Below are 17500 nucleotides of genomic sequence, written 5' to 3' on the forward strand. Positions count from 1 at the left end.
TAAGCCTTTCATGGGAGTAGGCAGAGATTTCCTTCCATACCCTGCTCCAAGGTATGCTTTCCTGCTTGGTCAATCAAGTGGAAGTGTACCAGACCTTTGTCTAAGTATTAAGCCCAATTTTTGTTTGTTCAGATCATGGATGTGTTGAATGAAGCGATCAGGAATGAAGAGGTTTGGGAATTGTTGTATGCCGATGATCCAGTGATTATTGCTAAAAATGAGGAGGACCTACAGAGAAGGGTTGGAGAGTGGCAGGAATCTTTAGAGAGGGGTGGCTTAAAGGTGAATGCAAATAAAACAGGTATTGTTGAGCAGTAGGGAAGATAGAGACAGAATAGTAATATACAAGAAAGAAGAGGCTTGATTATAAAACGGGCAGAAAATTTTGAATGCTTTGGATCTACATTAAGCCAAGAGGGAGGATGTGAGGCTGAAGTTGACAACAGGATAAAAGCTGCATGGGGGAAGTGGAGAGAGGTAGTTGGAGTGTTATGTGATAAGAAAATGCCAATCAAGCTAAAATTCACAATATATAACACAGTGATAAGATCGGTGTTAACCCTTAAACACCGAGCCAGTATTTCCGAAAGTGTCTCCCGTATGCCAGCAGCGATCGCGAGTGAGCGCCGAAGCGGAATTTTTTTTTTTTTTTTAAATCACATCACACTTAATTTTCAAGATTAAGAGTTTCATTTGAAAGTGTTGGGATGTTTTGCGGCACCTCTGTTAGCTGATGCTGCTTTTCCATATAGGGAAGCAGACTTTAGGTGGAACTGCTTCTGGAACCAGTGAAACCATCCTTTGCTCACCTGAAAACCTTGGGAAGCTGATGACGTTCCCAGTTGTGGCTCTTCCTCTTCATCCTCTTTATGGACAGGTTCCTCAAAGCCCAAGAATTCTAATACCCCTTCTTCATTGCCTTCCTGTGCTTCTAGATTACCACCTTCCTCTTTGTTGGTGCCTTCTGTAGCAGTTGATAGCTGCTGGTAGAGCTTTCATGTTTTCTCATGCGTGATGTTGGAGTCAAGGGGAACAATCCTCTTACGGCAGTCCTTAATCCAGTACACAAGTACAGATTCCATCCGTACAATAGTGTTATCTCCCACTGTTGACACTGATTTGGCTAAACCAAAATATGTCAGGCTTACACCTTTTCTGATTTAACTTTCTATTTTCTTAATGTATCTCAACGTGCTCCCATTCACATTAAAATGGCAGCCAACAACAGTGAAGCTTTTGCTCTCCAACATATTGAAAACTTTAACCTACTCATTGGGCTTCATGATGGCCTTCAATCTTTTAGGCTCTGTCAGAAGCCTTAAAAGGAGCAGGTTGCATTTTTGGAACCATTTGTGGTGCGATTCACACAGATATTTGTTGAAACGTAAAACACAGCTTCGCAATTACGTCCGCGTGTATCAGTAACTTTCTACGGAGTGAGGCTGATGAAGGAAAGATGCATGATACCGACATTTCCATCTTCGTAAGATGAGACTCGGGTTTCAGCCAATCAATGTCAAGTGTACATTCTTTCCAAATCAGTGGCACTTAATATAGTTTTATCTTCAGGATCAATCCATCCACCACCCAAACCTTTTATTACTACTCCCAAGGAGTACAGGTACTATCCTACTTATAACCAAGTTTGGTTCCGACCCACTGGTTGTAAGTCAGAATGGATGTAAGTCGAACCTTAGAAAGTGGCCAACATACTGGGTAGGGTATACTATCAAACCTTTGCTATATAAAAGTGCCTACTTAGTACTGTAATATAATGTACAATCATTATTTCAATCTTTTTACCATAATGTACTTCTACTAATACATTTTAATCATTTATGTAATAGTATATATTACGTACAATCAGGCATTGAGTCGCAATGGGGTTAGGTTCTTGCATGCATGTCAGAAGTCGATTCTTACGTAAATGGGTTGGCAATTCAGTCTACAGTACAGTTAATACCAAATGATGCTGCAGATAGGGCAGGGTAACTCAAACTGATGCTGCCTGAGTGATGAGAGTTCTCATGAGATGGCGCAGTGCCAAGTAACTCAATGGTCAACTGTCTGAAGTAAGGTTGTAAGTACGAGTGGTCGTATGTCGAATAGGTTGGAAGTCGGATAGTACCTGTAATCTGTCAATCAAGGGTTAAAAAAAAAAAAAAACAGATAAAAACATTTTTAGTTGGTTTTTCTTGACTTTTAACTAACAAAATATGCAGTTTTAAGCATTTTTATTGGGGTTCCAACTACCTGTTTGTGGATTGTAGCTATTCTTAAGGGGGTCTGGTACCATCCTCCGCAAATATGGGGAAACACTGTATAGCCAGTGAGCGACAAAGAAAAATGAATGCTGCTCCTGGATTGGCTGCTTTGCAGACAACAGCCAATAGCGTGTCAAGTATCATTTCATCTGCGTGCTGCTCTAAGGAGGCATCACAGCGTCATGAGATTTGTTTATCTGCGGAATTTGGCTTTGGCGAAGCATCTTTTAAGAAAAATAAATTATGTTAATGAAGTTTTGCGGAGTTTACATTGACTTTTTACAGAAGTGTAATATTTGAAAATGGATAAATCTTTTTTATCATAAAAAATGTACTACGTATTTAGTCACGAAAATATACTTAGAACGTATGCATGCAAATACTGTGTACCGCAGATAAAAACATACATGCCGTGCAGTTCCTGTTGTCTTACGTATTTTAGATGTGCTCTGTGTACTTATAGTATCATCCTAAAACACTTTATGTACGTAAGAATAATATTTAGAAATCATCTTAAAACTAAATATTTCATGAAATGAACAGTATGTGCAGAATATCAGTGCATAATTTTTGCCCAATTACCCAACACAGTTGACTGTTCTATCATTTGTACATGTTTTGAGTGCAGTACTGTATATACTACGAACTAATAATATCCTTGAAAATGTCCTCTAAACATTTGGCTTCTCCTAAGGTTTCTGGCAAAGAGCCTAAGCATCAAATGCCCTTAAAATTAATGACAGATGAGGAGAAAATAGACATGATTGTTATGTTGAGGGCAGACGTCTTGAAGAAGTAGCAGGCCATTACCATGTGACTGAAAGTGCAGTTGCCTCGATTGAGAATGAGTATGAACGGGGTAAGATACTGTGGGAGGTCATTTTTGGAGAAGAACTTGCCTCCCTTTTTACCACTATCCCACCAATGGACCAGGACTTTGAAGAATTCCGTTGTCTGTATAATTTGATCAGGGAAGTCAGGCAGTTACAGACAATGGTCAAGGCATGGGATAAGAATGAAAAAAAAAGCCACAAATTTTATCAATACTCTTAGTGAACCAATGAAGCCTTATCATAACACCAAGAGAATGTGCAAGTACCTCCATATGATACAGCCTCCTGAAATCCCTGACGAGGCACCTCCTGAAGAAGGTGAAGAGGTACCCACAGAGGAGATATAACTCTTCTACTTTGCTGTGCAGTCTATATCTTCATCATTCATCAGACTACACAATTAATATCATTGTCATCTACAGTCAACATTCATCACCAGTAATTACCCGTATGATTGAATATCAATATTATAATATTTAATGTCGTATATTATGCAGTAGATAGTATGAAAATACAGAATATTACGGTACGAAGAAATTCACATCTGTGAATGGTGGGGAACAGCAAATAATTTTATAGATACATTCCACAAAGAAACCTGCGAATGAGCGAGTCCTCCCACGAATAATTTTTAGATGGGTTCCACAGAAAAATCTACGAATCCCGAGAATGCAAATACGTGGGGTCCACTGATGTATATATGTGTGTATGTGTGTTTTACTATAAGTGTGGTTGTCAGTATTTTGGGTGCCATTAGTGGTTAAGAGTTTTTCTCTTGCTTATAGCACAAGTTAGTCACACTAATTCTGAGTCAGCTTTGTACTTTACCTATTTTTAGATCATTAATCATTTAATGACAGACTTATCTGTCATAGTAAGTCTGAGTCTCAAAATCCCCCAGATGAATATCTGCTGTTGTCTTGAGGACAGAAGAAACTGAATGGCTAAGATCAACTTGCACATACGTATTTGCATACGATCAATTGATAAGGATACTGATCTCCCCATTTATGCTGTTTGCTGTTTTTTGTGCATAGAAATTCCTTCAATTACCAACTGTAACCTCCATCCACACTTTGTTACTCAGTTCCCTTTGAGATTAACTTGGACACTTGGTTATTGAGCTACTTTATTTCATAAGTACGTACTTTGCTAGACCCATCAAACCTTTGCCAGAGCTGGGCCTCTTAACTTTCCAACCTTTTATCTAAAGAGCATATTAGGCATTTGATTGATTAGTGTCATAGAAGGCAACAGGTTTTTTTTTTTAATGCATAACTCATGTTCTTTTCTACAACCCCATCAGTCAGAAAATAGTACCAACCTGCCATTTCCCGCTCTTGCTGTGTCACAACCATTTTACCCAAAAGAGTAAGGAACACAGAGGAGTGCAGGCACACATCCATGAAAACACTTCGCTATTCTACTTCTTTTGTATGCAAGACATTATAAGATACATATCTGAGAGAATTCATGACCGTGAATAAGACTAATTATGATTATTGAGTTTTACTGCAATATTTCTTTTTGATATAAAAACTTTTATCTTTCTCTTTCCTCAGCTGACTCCACGGGTTTATACAGTGTATATACACAGTACCGTGACCTAGAAGTGATGTTCCATGTGTCAACTCTTTTGCCCTTTACTCCAAATAATCGTAAGCAACTGTTACGGAAGAGACACATAGGAAATGATATTGTTACCATTATATTTCAAGAGCCTGGAGCACCTCCATTTAGCCCGAAGCACATTCGCAGTCACTTCCAGCATGTGTTTATTATTGTTCAAGCTATAAATCCTTGCTCAGAAAATACACAGTACAGGTATGACATTGTTTAGCGAGTTTACTGTCATTTTTGCCTTTTATGCCTTTTGTTAATAATCATTATGAACAACTCATCAGGTTGGTTTGCTAATGCAACTTTGATAATCGTTTCAGTGTTACTGTCAGCAGATTCCGAGATGTACCCATGTTTGGCCCAATGTTGCCTGAAGGAGCAACATTCCCAAAGTCTAAAGCATTTACAGAGTTTCTTTTAGCCAAGGGTAAGTTTGTAATAAAGTGTATATTGAAATTGGTGTCACAGAGACAATTCACAGCTTAGAATTCATAAATTGATTAGGTGATTTTAGACTAAATACCAGATGTTTACTATTTTCAATTGATATAAATTTCTTCAGCAATCAACGGAGAAATTGCTGCTCTAAGATCTGAGAAGTTTGCAACCATGGCAATGCGTACAAGACACGAGTACCTGAAGGATTTGGCATTGAATCATTCGTCCTCTACAACACTTGACACTTCAACAAAATTCTGTGAGTATATAGCGTTGTTATTTTTGTATGAGTGATTAATTAAATTTGTTAATTACCTATTAAGCAAAACTGCTTGGGAAATTGCAGATTATTGTTAGATTCAGTGTTGTGAATACAGATGTAAAAAATCTGCTATTTCATTCGTAGAAATTAAGATTAATAGTAGATCATACCAAATTGGAATGCTTGAACAAGACATAAGACATTGTTTAAGGAAGGAATGGTTAACCCTTGGAGATTTTTATAAGGGCGAGTTTTCTAAATTTGTTCGAAGCAAACAACAAAAATAAAGTTAAAATTACACATTAAGGGGGCTGAAAATTTGTCATTGGAATCACAAGTTAGTAATAGGATGACATTAGTTAACATGGTTGGAATCACGAAGGGTTCAAGGCCATTTGACACCAGATGTAATATACTATGGTAGCCATGCTGTGGCACATGGTTTTAATTGCTGGCATTGTTTTAAGTGAGGCTGTTCACACCGGATACGAAACTATGTTACTGATGTCTTCGCCATAGCTTTCTTAGTTTCCTAGATTACTGGGAGCACAATTTTTGTGGACGGAGATCACCACGCACATGAGCACTTGGGTCTCGCTGGAGATGTTCCCTCCTCCCATGATTAATAATTGTCTTTGATAAATTGCTGTTAAACCACTGTTTTCAATATATAGTTTCTTCTTTGCAAGTGTGACTTACATAACATGAGCAAGGAGATATAGTTGATCTGATCTCTCTCTCTCTCTCTCTCTCTCTCTCTCTCTCTCTCTCTCTCTCTCTTATATATATATATAATATATATATATATATATATATATATATATAAAATTATATATATATATATATAAATAATATATATATATATAGTCACCTATCATGCGACTTTTGAAGCCCTAATTTTGGAGCTGATTTTAAGGGGGTCGCATCTTACATGAGATATAAAATTCGAGTATGTAATGATCATATATCAGTATCGTATAATAAAATACAAGCATAATGGATATGCATCTTTTCCATGGATCTTTTAAAGTTATGTTTTACTTCAATGCATCCAATAATAATATATGTATTTTCATATTACTATTTGTTTGTATTATAAAATACAAACATAGCAATCATGTTTTGGTTTGAAAATCAGCTGAGGGCGATTACGAGTAAGTTTGTTTTGCTGTGTCGAACATCAAATCAGAGCGACTTTCTTGCTTTTAGTTAGCGCAAATGAATCTCTAGATACTCTATTTATCTGAGACAAGGTTATTTTACATTATACAGTGTTTTCAAGTGGAAATATCACTGAAAAACGTATCGAGTGTGAAGAAAATTTAGTTATTATTTTCGTTAGTAGATGGCGCTGAGGGTATGTTTATTGCGTAAACAAAAATCAACAGATTCCGTTTGATATTTTCACTTTATCTCGTCAAAATACTACAAGCTTTACATATTTATTTTTTATTGGAGTGAAAACTGTAAAATGTGTTCTTTTCGTGCCCAATAGTTTTGATTAAAACACATTTCTCTCATTTTGTTTACGGTCGAGTTTGAAGGTACTATACCGAAGTTTGCAAGTTTCATACATATAGTACTATTATCGTGCATTGCCAACAAAGATATAACTCCAGTAAACTTACGCCATCAAACACAACCGTAGATAAAATTGAGAGAAAATCATTTAAATCAAAACTTCAGGTCTTGAAAGATAACATTTTGCAGTTGTTTTTTCACCGATAAAAGATAAGTAATGTTACGGTAAAGGTTCGTACTATGATGAAATGAAGTGAAAATAGGGAACGGAATCATGTAATATTTTTACACAATAAACATACCCACAATGCAATCTGTTAACGAAAAAAAACTTCAGTTCACGAGGCGTATTTAATTCATATTTAGACTTAAAAACACATAGTAAACAGGTAGTAAAATGACAAATTACCTTGTCCTATATAAGTAAAGTATCTAGATATTTTACGCTAACTAGAAGAAAGGCAATTCGCTCCGAATTGAGTTAAATACGGAGAAAAACTCGTATTCGCCATCAGCTGATTTCTAATCCAAAACTGACCGCTTTGTTAGTATTTTATCATATAATAATATGAGAATAAATACAATATTATTGGATACTCTAACATATAACTGTTTAAAAGAATCACAGAAAAGATGCATATTCATTGTTTTTATTTCATAAATAAACTAGCCGTCAGCAGCCTGACATCGCTCAATTAGGTATGCCGATGTTGGTCCGAATCTGATTCCCATTTTGTGTCCATTCTTTTCTACTGATATTTCATGGTCAGAATGCATTGAACCTCCAAAATTGGCTTATGTTAATAAATTGTATTGTATATGTAGTATACAGTATACTGAAGGCTAGACTACTGTGTTCGTATATACCACGATATCATCATCGTATAGGTGAGGCTAACTTGTTAAATGTTATTCAATTTCTCCTTGTACTGAATTATCATAACCCAGTGTGCATTGAACCTAGAGAATTAGCTGTAATTAATAATTACTATGCCATATATGTATAAAGTATGCTGTGTAGTGTAGGCTAGGCTACCTTATATGTAAAGATGGTACTGATTACCCCAGTGTAGGCTAGGCTAGTATAATATTCTTACGGAAAATTAACAGGCCGACTTACGTCCTAATCGATTTGTGACTGGTTGGTCATAAGCAATTGCGGTTGTAAGTCGACTACTACCTGTAATGTAAAAATATATCAGTCCTATTCTCCTTAAGGGGACCGTCCTCTATGTTCTGTATTTTTATTTTTTTTTTTTTTTATTTTTTATTATTATACAAAATACATAATTTCCATATATGTTTTAGATATACAGTGGTACCTCGAGATACAAAAGGCTCAACTTACGAAAAACTTGAGATACGGAAGCCAATACGAAAAATTTTATGGCTCTACATACGAAAAGTTTTCAAGGTACGAAAGGTTTCTGAAAGTCTGAGATTCGCCCGGATAACAATTTTGAAAATCGCGCCGCGCGCCGGCATCTTAACTCGCCACCATCCTCCTGCTCTCCCATTGGTTCCTGATGCTAGTCGCGGCCATGACATCCTTCTCTCCTATTGGCCAGCGTCCCTCCCATCATGCATCTACTATGTACACATTGTGGCGTGGCTCGGCCACTCGGTACCAGCATTGTTATAGTACGCACGCGGTATTCGTTTTCGGGATCGTCAATGTGTACATAATATTTAAAAAAAAAAGTGACCAAGATCTCTCACATGGGATAAGTGATCAAGGTCTCTCTCATGGGATAACTGGAAACTTTGCAAGGTTGGTGGAATCTCCACTCCCTGCTGAACAGAGGGTGTAGACCAATCATTTACAACATGCATACCAGTAGTACGTATAATCAAGGCACTTACGTTTATGTTGAAGGTCAGCAGCCGAACATTCAGTACCCAAATCAGTTGCAGAGAGAGCATTTGGTTGAACAGGGTTTTGATGGACACCAGGGCCAACAGAGTCATGAGGTGCAAAAAAAGAAGGTTGAAATTCTGAAAAAAAAAAAACCTATGTAAAGTAAAAAAAGTAAAAAAAAAAGTAAAAATAAAAAAAAGAAGAAAAAGATGGCAGAAATTAAAGCAACTTTTCATAAAGTGCAATCATTTGTAGAAGACACCCCCCGAAAAGGCTCACACAGGAACATTGTGAAAAGTACGTAGGCAGAAGCAATCTTCCTTGGATAATTACGTTGTAGTACTTACGTATATTTTTTAAAGTGTACGTACGTACATATTACATAAAAAAAAAAAAAAAACGGCATAAATTAAAGGCGCTTTTCATAAAGTGCAATCATTTGTAGAAGACACCCCCCGAAAAGGCTCACACAGGAACATTGTGAAAAGTAGACAGAAGCAATCTTCCTTGGATAGTTACGTATGTATGTAGCCTCACTCGAAAAGTAAGCTTCCACATTTTACGTTACAGTAATAATATTTCTTGTACGTACACTAATATGCACTTTATTTACAGGTTTTGCATTTTTAGTCTTAATTTAGGTATTGAATGGTCCAAATTGTTGTAGTATTTCATTGTTTATAGGTCAATTTAGCTTTATTATGAAATTTAATGGGGTGTTTTTGGAGGGCTTGGAACGGATTAGCCATTTTACATGTAAAATGTGGTCCAAGATACGGAAACCTCACGATACGAAGGGCGCCTCAGAACGGATTAATTTCATATCTCGAGGTACTACTGTATAGATATAGATATATATAGATATAGATTTATATATATATATATATATATATATAAGATTTGTTTAACCCTCTTACGCCGACGGGACGTATTTTACGTCGACATTTTTTGTCTCCCTACCAGCCTAAAACTTTTGAATCACGCCTTGGGGGATGCTGGAAGTTCACGGATCAAGGTGTTGTTTTGTTTACTATCGTTACGCAGGCGCGCAAGCGCTAATTTCTTTCTTGCCGCACTAAAAAGTATCTGTGACACATCTCGGAAATTATTTCGTCACTTTGACAAATTTTTGTACCATTGTAAATTAGCCGTTACATGAAGTATTATATATGAAAATGTGCGCATTTTTATGTAGAATACAACAATAAAATACTCATGATTGTAGCTTTTATCAGTTTTGAGATATTTTCATATAAATAACGATAATTGCCAAAATTTCAACCTTTGGTCAATTTTGACTACCGAAATGGTCGAAAAACGCAATTGTAAGCTAAAACTCTTATATTTTAGTAATATTCAATCATTTACCTTAATTTTGCAACTAATTGGAAGTCTCTAGCACAATATTTTGATTTATGGTGAATTTGTGAAAAAACTTTTTCCTTACGTCCTCGCGGTAACTCTTCCGAAAAAAATCATACATGCGATTGTGTTAATGTTTGCACCATTTTAAAATTAACTGTTACATAAATTTTTATATATGGAAATGTGCGCAATTTCATGCACAATACAACTAAAAACAACCCATGGTTGTAGTTTTTATCAGTTTTGAGATATTTTCATATAAAAAATGATAATTGCCAAAATTTCAACCTTCGGTCAACTTTGACTCTACCGAAATGGTAGAAAAACGCAATTGTAAGCTAAAACGCTTATATTCTAGTAATATTCAAGCATTTACCTTCATTTTGCAACAAATTGGAAGTCTCTAGCACAATATTTCGATTTATGGTGGATTTATGAAAAAAATAACATTTTCTTTACGTCCGCTCGGTAACTCTTCCGAAAAAATCATATGTGCGATTGTGGTAATGTTTGCACCATTTTAAATTAGCTGTTACATAAAGTTTTATATATGAAAATGTGCGCAATTTCATGTAGAATACAACAAAAAATAATTGAAGGTTGTATCTTTTCTCATTTTTGAAATATTTGCATATAAATCACGATAAATAGAAAAAAAACCACGTTCGGTCAACTTTGACTCTACCGAAATGGTCGAAAACCGCAATTGTAAGCTAAAACTCTTACAGTCTAGTAATATCAGTCATTTATCTTCATCTTGATACAAATTTGAAGTCTCTAGCAAAATATTTAGATTTATGGTGAATTTTAAAAAAAATCTTTCCTTCCCTCCGCACGCGGATTCTCCGCCACAAATCTCCGAAATGCGTACGTCCCATTCTCGGAATATTTGCTCCGTTTCATATTAGGCATTTCATAGAGTTTTAGATATGAGAATGTGCGTAATTTTATGTAGAATAAAACTAAAAATATTTGAAGGTTGTAGCTTTTCTTATTTCCGAAATAATTGCATATAAATAAAATATATATATAAAAAAATTCGACATTCGGTCAACTTTAACTCGTCAGATATGGTCGAAAACTGCAATTGTAAGCTAATACTCTTACAGTATAGTAATATTCAATCATTTGTCTTCATTTTGAAAGAAATTGGAAGTCTCTAGGACAATATTTAGATTTATGGTGAATTTTTGAAAAAAATATTTGTTTACGTCCGCGCGTTACGAATTCATGCATTATTTTGTGATAATATTTTCTCTGTGTTGCTTATATTGTTTTACAATGTGTTATGTACCAAAATGATTGAATTTAGTGTACATTACAACGAAAAAAAAGTAACTTGTTACCTTTAACCGTTTAGCGCACAGCGCGATTTGAATACAATTATATATGAAATTTCTTTTTTGCGCTATCATATATCACATTATTTATATATGATAATGATAATTTTTTTCATTTTTGATGGTTGCATACTAAACTTCAGGCAATGACAAAAAAAGGAGCCAAAAATGAACTCTTAATCTTGAAAACTAAGCGCGCTGTGATTTTTTGAAAAAAATATTTTTTCCGCTTCCGCGCTCACTCTGAAACACCTCCGGCATACGGGAGAAAATTTTTTTTTTACTGCTTCGGCGTAAGAGGGTTAAGGGGGCGGGCTGGTAAGCCCAATACGTATATGGTGGTTTAGGGCAAAAAATGCAAAATCATGAAAAAATTCATTGAGCTTTTTGTGGCAGTGGGGAATGTGTGTACAAAATATTTTGTCAAAATTTCTCTTACTTTCATATTTGCAGGGTAATTAGTAAAAGTAACTCAATAAGCCAAAAACATTGATCTGTAAAAGAAAATGTAGTATTTCTTTTGTTATCGTAAATTTTGAAAATTATTGTCAAACAAATTGTGAGTAATGCACCCACTCCTAGTACAAAAGGATCTTCATTTATGATTAAATTATGATAAATAACATAGGTTTGGTTTATTAATACAGGCAGTCCACGACTATCAGCGGGGGTTTCTGTTCCCGGGGGTGTACCATCGAGCGAAAACCGCCATTAACTGAAACTCAGGGATTTATGGCGCTGATAACTGGTTATTGGCACCATAAGCACACTTTTGCCATAAGAACCCTTATGGCGCCGATAACTGGAATTTGTCCCGTTGTGTTATGGTGCCATAAATCGCCAATTTTATGGCGCTAGACAAGCCCTATAAAACTGCCTGTACCCAAAAAGGAATATAAAATTCATAATAATCATGATTTATTAACATTATCTTTGTAAAAATACAAAGAAAATCTCTGAATGCCTGTATCTCAAAACTGTAAAAATACAAAGAAAAGCTTTGAATGCCTGTATCTCAAAACTATACATATTGACCTTCAAATTCTATCTTCTCCCTTAGTTTTAAAGCAATAGCATTGAAATTTGGTTTATAAATTAGAAAGACATTATAGAACAATCAAATGGAGCCCCTTTTTTCCAATTCTTTTTTCATTTTGTTTTTCCTACATTTTTTTCCTGATTTAAAGGGTTTATTTTTTTACCATAAAAAAAAAATTCCTAGCTAGCAATAAAATTACTTTTAGAAAAAATACTATTTGATTGGAGGTCTACATCAGGTCTACTATATATATTAGTAATCCTAGATCTTATTATTAAGTATCAAGGGAGGAGATAGAATTTGAAAAATGGTTATTTTCGGGATAAATCGCACTGGCGTCACAAAACCGAAGGTCAGAGGCGAAAATCATATGCCATTTGGAGATGTCCTAAATCACCTTATTAAGTGGTATGAATGTCAAAGTCCTGTCCTTAAAAACGGGCAGTAGCCGAAGGGCCCTCTTAACCTTGGTATGATACTAAAAATGCTAATAAATGCTTATTTCTAGAGTTTAAGCACTAAATATAACCCTAATCATGCTCCCAAAGTATTAAGCTAACTTTCAGATGAAATTAAAGTTACTGTAATTTCATTTAAAAGTAGCTTAATATGTTACCATTAAAAAAAGAAATAAATGGGTTTGTCAAGAGTGAGCAACTCATATGTCACATTCATGACGAAGGTACACAATTCAATAAAATAAAGAAAACGTATGTACGTAATGTTCGCAGAGGGTAAAGGTAAAATTCAATCTATTTTAAATCCTATACTGTACAGGTAAAAACACACAGAGAAATACGTACGTGATAAGTGGTAAAAATATGTGTGAGGGCTAATTAGAATAAGAGATTTTATTTAACCATCAAATGGGCAACTTATATAATAACAATGATAATATACATATTGTAATTACAACATTTATTGTATGCATTTCTGCAGTAAATTATGTGAAATTTCAAATAAACAAACAACGATTCCATGTCTTTTCCAAAAGTTTTGAAAAGATTGTGGAGGGTAGACCTGTCAGATATGTCAAATATCTGACCGTGCATTTTCGACCCTTGCTCAGATATTTGACGCATTTGACAGGTCCACCTTCTCCCATCTCTTCAAAACTACAGTGTCCCACCTGTATTCCCGGGGGATGCATTCCACACACACACATACACACACGTGAATAGTTGGAACTACTATAAAAAGGCTTAAAACCTCCTATTTTGTTAGTTAAAATTCAATAAAAACCCACTAAAAATGTTTATACCTTGTTTTTAAAAAATTTTATCACAAAAAGTCCATTTTATGAGGATATTGATGAAAAAAAAGCAAATTTGTGGATATTTCTCAGAAAAATACTGCGAATAGGCAAATTTTCCGCAAATAATGCAGGGAATTGTTCCCGAGAGAAATCCGTGAATGTGTGAGTCCACGAATCTGGAGAACGCAAATGCGGCGGGTCACTGTATCAGGAAAATACACGGAATCGCTATTTTTTATTTTTTTTTATTTTACCTAGATTGCTATAGAAATACATACAATAAAGGTTGTAATTACAGTATATTATTATTATTGTTATTATTATTATTATTATTATTATTATTATTATTATTATTATTATTATTATTATTATTATTTGAAAATTAGTACTTATTAGTAGGTAAATCAATTATTTATCATAATAAACAAAAAAAACATGCAGTAAAATTCTCTCATCTCAGTAAGAGAGAGAGAGAATTATTATTTTATTTAGCCCTATTAAACTTTAAATAATCTTAATATTATTATTTAAAAACTAGTAAATCATTTTATTATCATAAAAAATTTATTTAGTCATAAAAATAAGATCAAAATACAGTAACTAGTGAATATTTTCCTATGAAAAAGTCTGAGAGTTGCCTAATTTTTCCCAGTAACACAGAGAGAGAATTATTATATTTTTTTAATGTTATCTTTTAATTTACACATGAAAGCTTGAAAATTTGTAAAATACATAAAAAATTAAACAGAAACACTTTTACAGGGTTTCTTGGGAATTCGCAAATGGTGCATGTCTGTGAAAAAATCACGTATGACAATTAGTTAGGTTCCAATGAAAAGTTTGCATGTCTGTGAATTCGCGCAACTTGAATTGCTTATATGAATTGCTTATATAATGTCAAGAGAGTTATATATATGTATACTATATGGTTGGACAATAACTGAAAATTGGCAATAATAGCACAGATCCCTGGTTATCAGTGCTGCTATTAAGTGGGGATCGGCACCAAAAATTCAGTTATCATTGTCCCCAGCCAAGCACTGTAAAACCAGATTTCATTATAGTATATACACTTATTATATATATATGTATATATATATATATATATATATATATATATATATATATATATATATATATATATATATATATATATATATATATAGTCTTTCATTAACTTTTACTTTTTGTTTACTTTTGTACTTTTTACAATTTCTATCAAAAACTTCCAAGCTGCATATTTTACTAGTGATGGTTTTGTGCAGAGTAAAATTTCATTTTGAAAACCTACATGGTATGAAGTTCAGGTCTTGTATTGTTAATGGCTTGTATGTTTTTATTACTTAGGCACTAATGGTAATGTATTTAATGTACTTGATTATCTTACTACTTGCAGTTTTGACAACTGCTTAATTCTTTAATGAATGCAATTTAATATTAAAAACTGCTTATCCTTTTTTACTTAATGACCAGATTAATAATAGTTCAGTGTTGCTAATGTTGTTTTTGTAATGAATAGTTAACACATTTTTTGCCATTTTAACAAAAGCAGATAGTAATGAAATTGTAAAGTATTTTAAGAAATTGAATTATGTTTATGTATTTTCATCATTATATATTTTGAATGTCTCCCTTCTTCATTAATGAGTAACAATATGAGTTGTAATCATTTTTGTTTTTCACATTAATTTTTTGGCTTCCATTTTTATCCTGTTTCCTTTTGTGCCTTTTACTCTCAGAAAATCATTGCATGAATTTTGTTTTGAAAATTTTCAGACTTGCCTGTTGGGATTATTGGCCGGGAACTTTGGCACCATTCTGTGGCATTAACTTCGCCATCTCCAACCTCTAGCATAGTCATGTCTTTGTTGGCCTTTGTTTTTTTATTCCCAGTTGGAGGTACATACAGCCTTGTGGGTTTTATTTGTTTATTTAAATAAAGCTCATTTTTCTTTGTTATAGGTTAATGTTTTCTAATTAAGTGTTTTAGTGGTCAATTCATGTTATTTTGAAGAGTGTCAAGTACTGTATAATAGACAAGGGCATGTTAAATGGACAAGTTTTATGGTGATAGTGTTGTGGTATTTTTAGTTTGGCAAAAGACTCCCAAGATTTTATGTTGAACTATTTGCTTCAAGTCTTTCAATTTAAATACCTGTTGCGTTATGGGCAGTGTTTTGATACTTCATGAAAACCAAGACTAACTAGTATTTGTTTGTGTATCATAAACAAAATTTTCATGCTTCTCATCAACCATCCTTTCATTTAAATTTATGTCTATATACTCTTCATGTACACACACACTTGCATACTATATGTGCATAGACACAGTAGCACCTCATCTAAGTGGATTTCTGTACTTATCAAGTTACTAATTATAATTATTTTTCCCTATGCTGCCAATTTAGATGTGATACAGTTTTAGATATCTTTTAAATTCAATGTTGGTTTAGATTATGAACGCTGTGGAATTGCTGTTACTTGTAAGATACCTACAAAATATTCAAGTAAAGGTTAATATAGCATCTATAATTATTATTGATATTATTATTATTTTTTTCTATCAGTCATCTTATTTGAATGGGTGGTTTTTATAATGTTGGGTTCCGGGTTGTATCCTGTCTCCTTAGGAGGCTATCACTTTTCTTATTGTTCGCTGTTTCCAGAAGCACACACTTCTGCATGAGTCCTGGAGCTATTTCAGCATCTAATATGTCTAGGTTCCTTTTCAGGGATCTTGGGATTGTGCCTAGTGTCCCTATGATTATAAGTACAGTTTCTACTGGCATATCCTATATCCTTCTTATTTCTGTTTTCAAGTTTTTATGCATGTATTCTTTTTCCTTCTCATCTACTCTGGTTGTCCCATGGTATTGCGACATCAGTGAAAGATACTTTCCTCTTGATTTTGTCAAACAATGTCACATATGGTCTATTTGCATGTATCTCCCTATCTGTTCTGATACCATAATCCTAGAGGATCTTTGCCTGATCGTTTTCTATCACTTCCTCAGATTGGTGCTTGTACAACTTATTACAGCAAGGTAGCATGTGTTACTTGCACAAGCTCCAGTGGAGGGCTTTTGCTACTGAATCATGCCTCTTTTTGTACTGGTTCTATGCAAGTGCTGGACATTCGCTTGAAATCTAGTTTATGGTCTCGTTTTTTGTATTGCACTTCCTGCTTATGGAAGAGATGTTATTTCCGTCTATCGTTCTTTGAATATACTATCTGGTTCTTTGGGCCTGATCTTGAGCCGCTTTTAACATTCTTCCTGTTTCCTTCTTGAGTTCTCCCCTCTGTAGCCATTGCCATGTTTCATCGCTGGCCAGTTCTTTAGTCTGTCTCATGTACTGTCCATGAATTGGTATGTTGTGCCATTCTTCTGTTTTGTTTGTCATTCTCTTGTCTCTGTATATCTCTGGGTCTTCGTCTACTTTTATCAGTCCTTCTTCCCATGCACTCCTGAGCCACTCCTTTTCATTGGTTTACAGATATTGCTTGTAAGCTTCATATATTTATAACAGGATAAAATCAGAGCAACCCATTTTAGGTTAGGTTATTATTATTACAGGCAGTCCCCTGTTAATAGCGATCCGGTTTAGCTCAATAAAATTGGCAAATTATGGCACCATAACATACCTAACAGGTGCCATTATACAAAACTCAGCCCCATAAATCGCCAAGTTTCGGGGTTGTACCAA

At 34.4% G+C, this 17500-nt stretch overlaps 1 protein-coding gene across 4 annotated transcripts in view; it reads left to right on the plus strand.

The window, feature by feature from the left end:
- Window positions 1-17500, plus strand: part of LOC135217977 (signal-induced proliferation-associated 1-like protein 2) — a 273679-nt gene that overhangs the window by 158139 nt on the left and 98040 nt on the right. For 3 of the 4 annotated variants that reach the window (XM_064254103.1, XM_064254100.1, XM_064254101.1), the window contains exons 7-10: window positions 4660-4921; window positions 5038-5144; window positions 5280-5414; window positions 15572-15694. In XM_064254103.1, the coding sequence (XP_064110173.1) occupies window positions 4660-4921; window positions 5038-5144; window positions 5280-5414; window positions 15572-15694 (627 nt within the window). The remainder of the gene's footprint in view (window positions 1-4659; window positions 4922-5037; window positions 5145-5279; window positions 5415-15571; window positions 15695-17500) is intronic. The other variant, XM_064254102.1, reaches the window with a different exon arrangement.

Source organism: Macrobrachium nipponense, chromosome 9, assembly GCF_015104395.2.
Source record: "Macrobrachium nipponense isolate FS-2020 chromosome 9, ASM1510439v2, whole genome shotgun sequence".
Lineage (NCBI taxonomy): Eukaryota > Metazoa > Arthropoda > Malacostraca > Decapoda > Palaemonidae > Macrobrachium > Macrobrachium nipponense.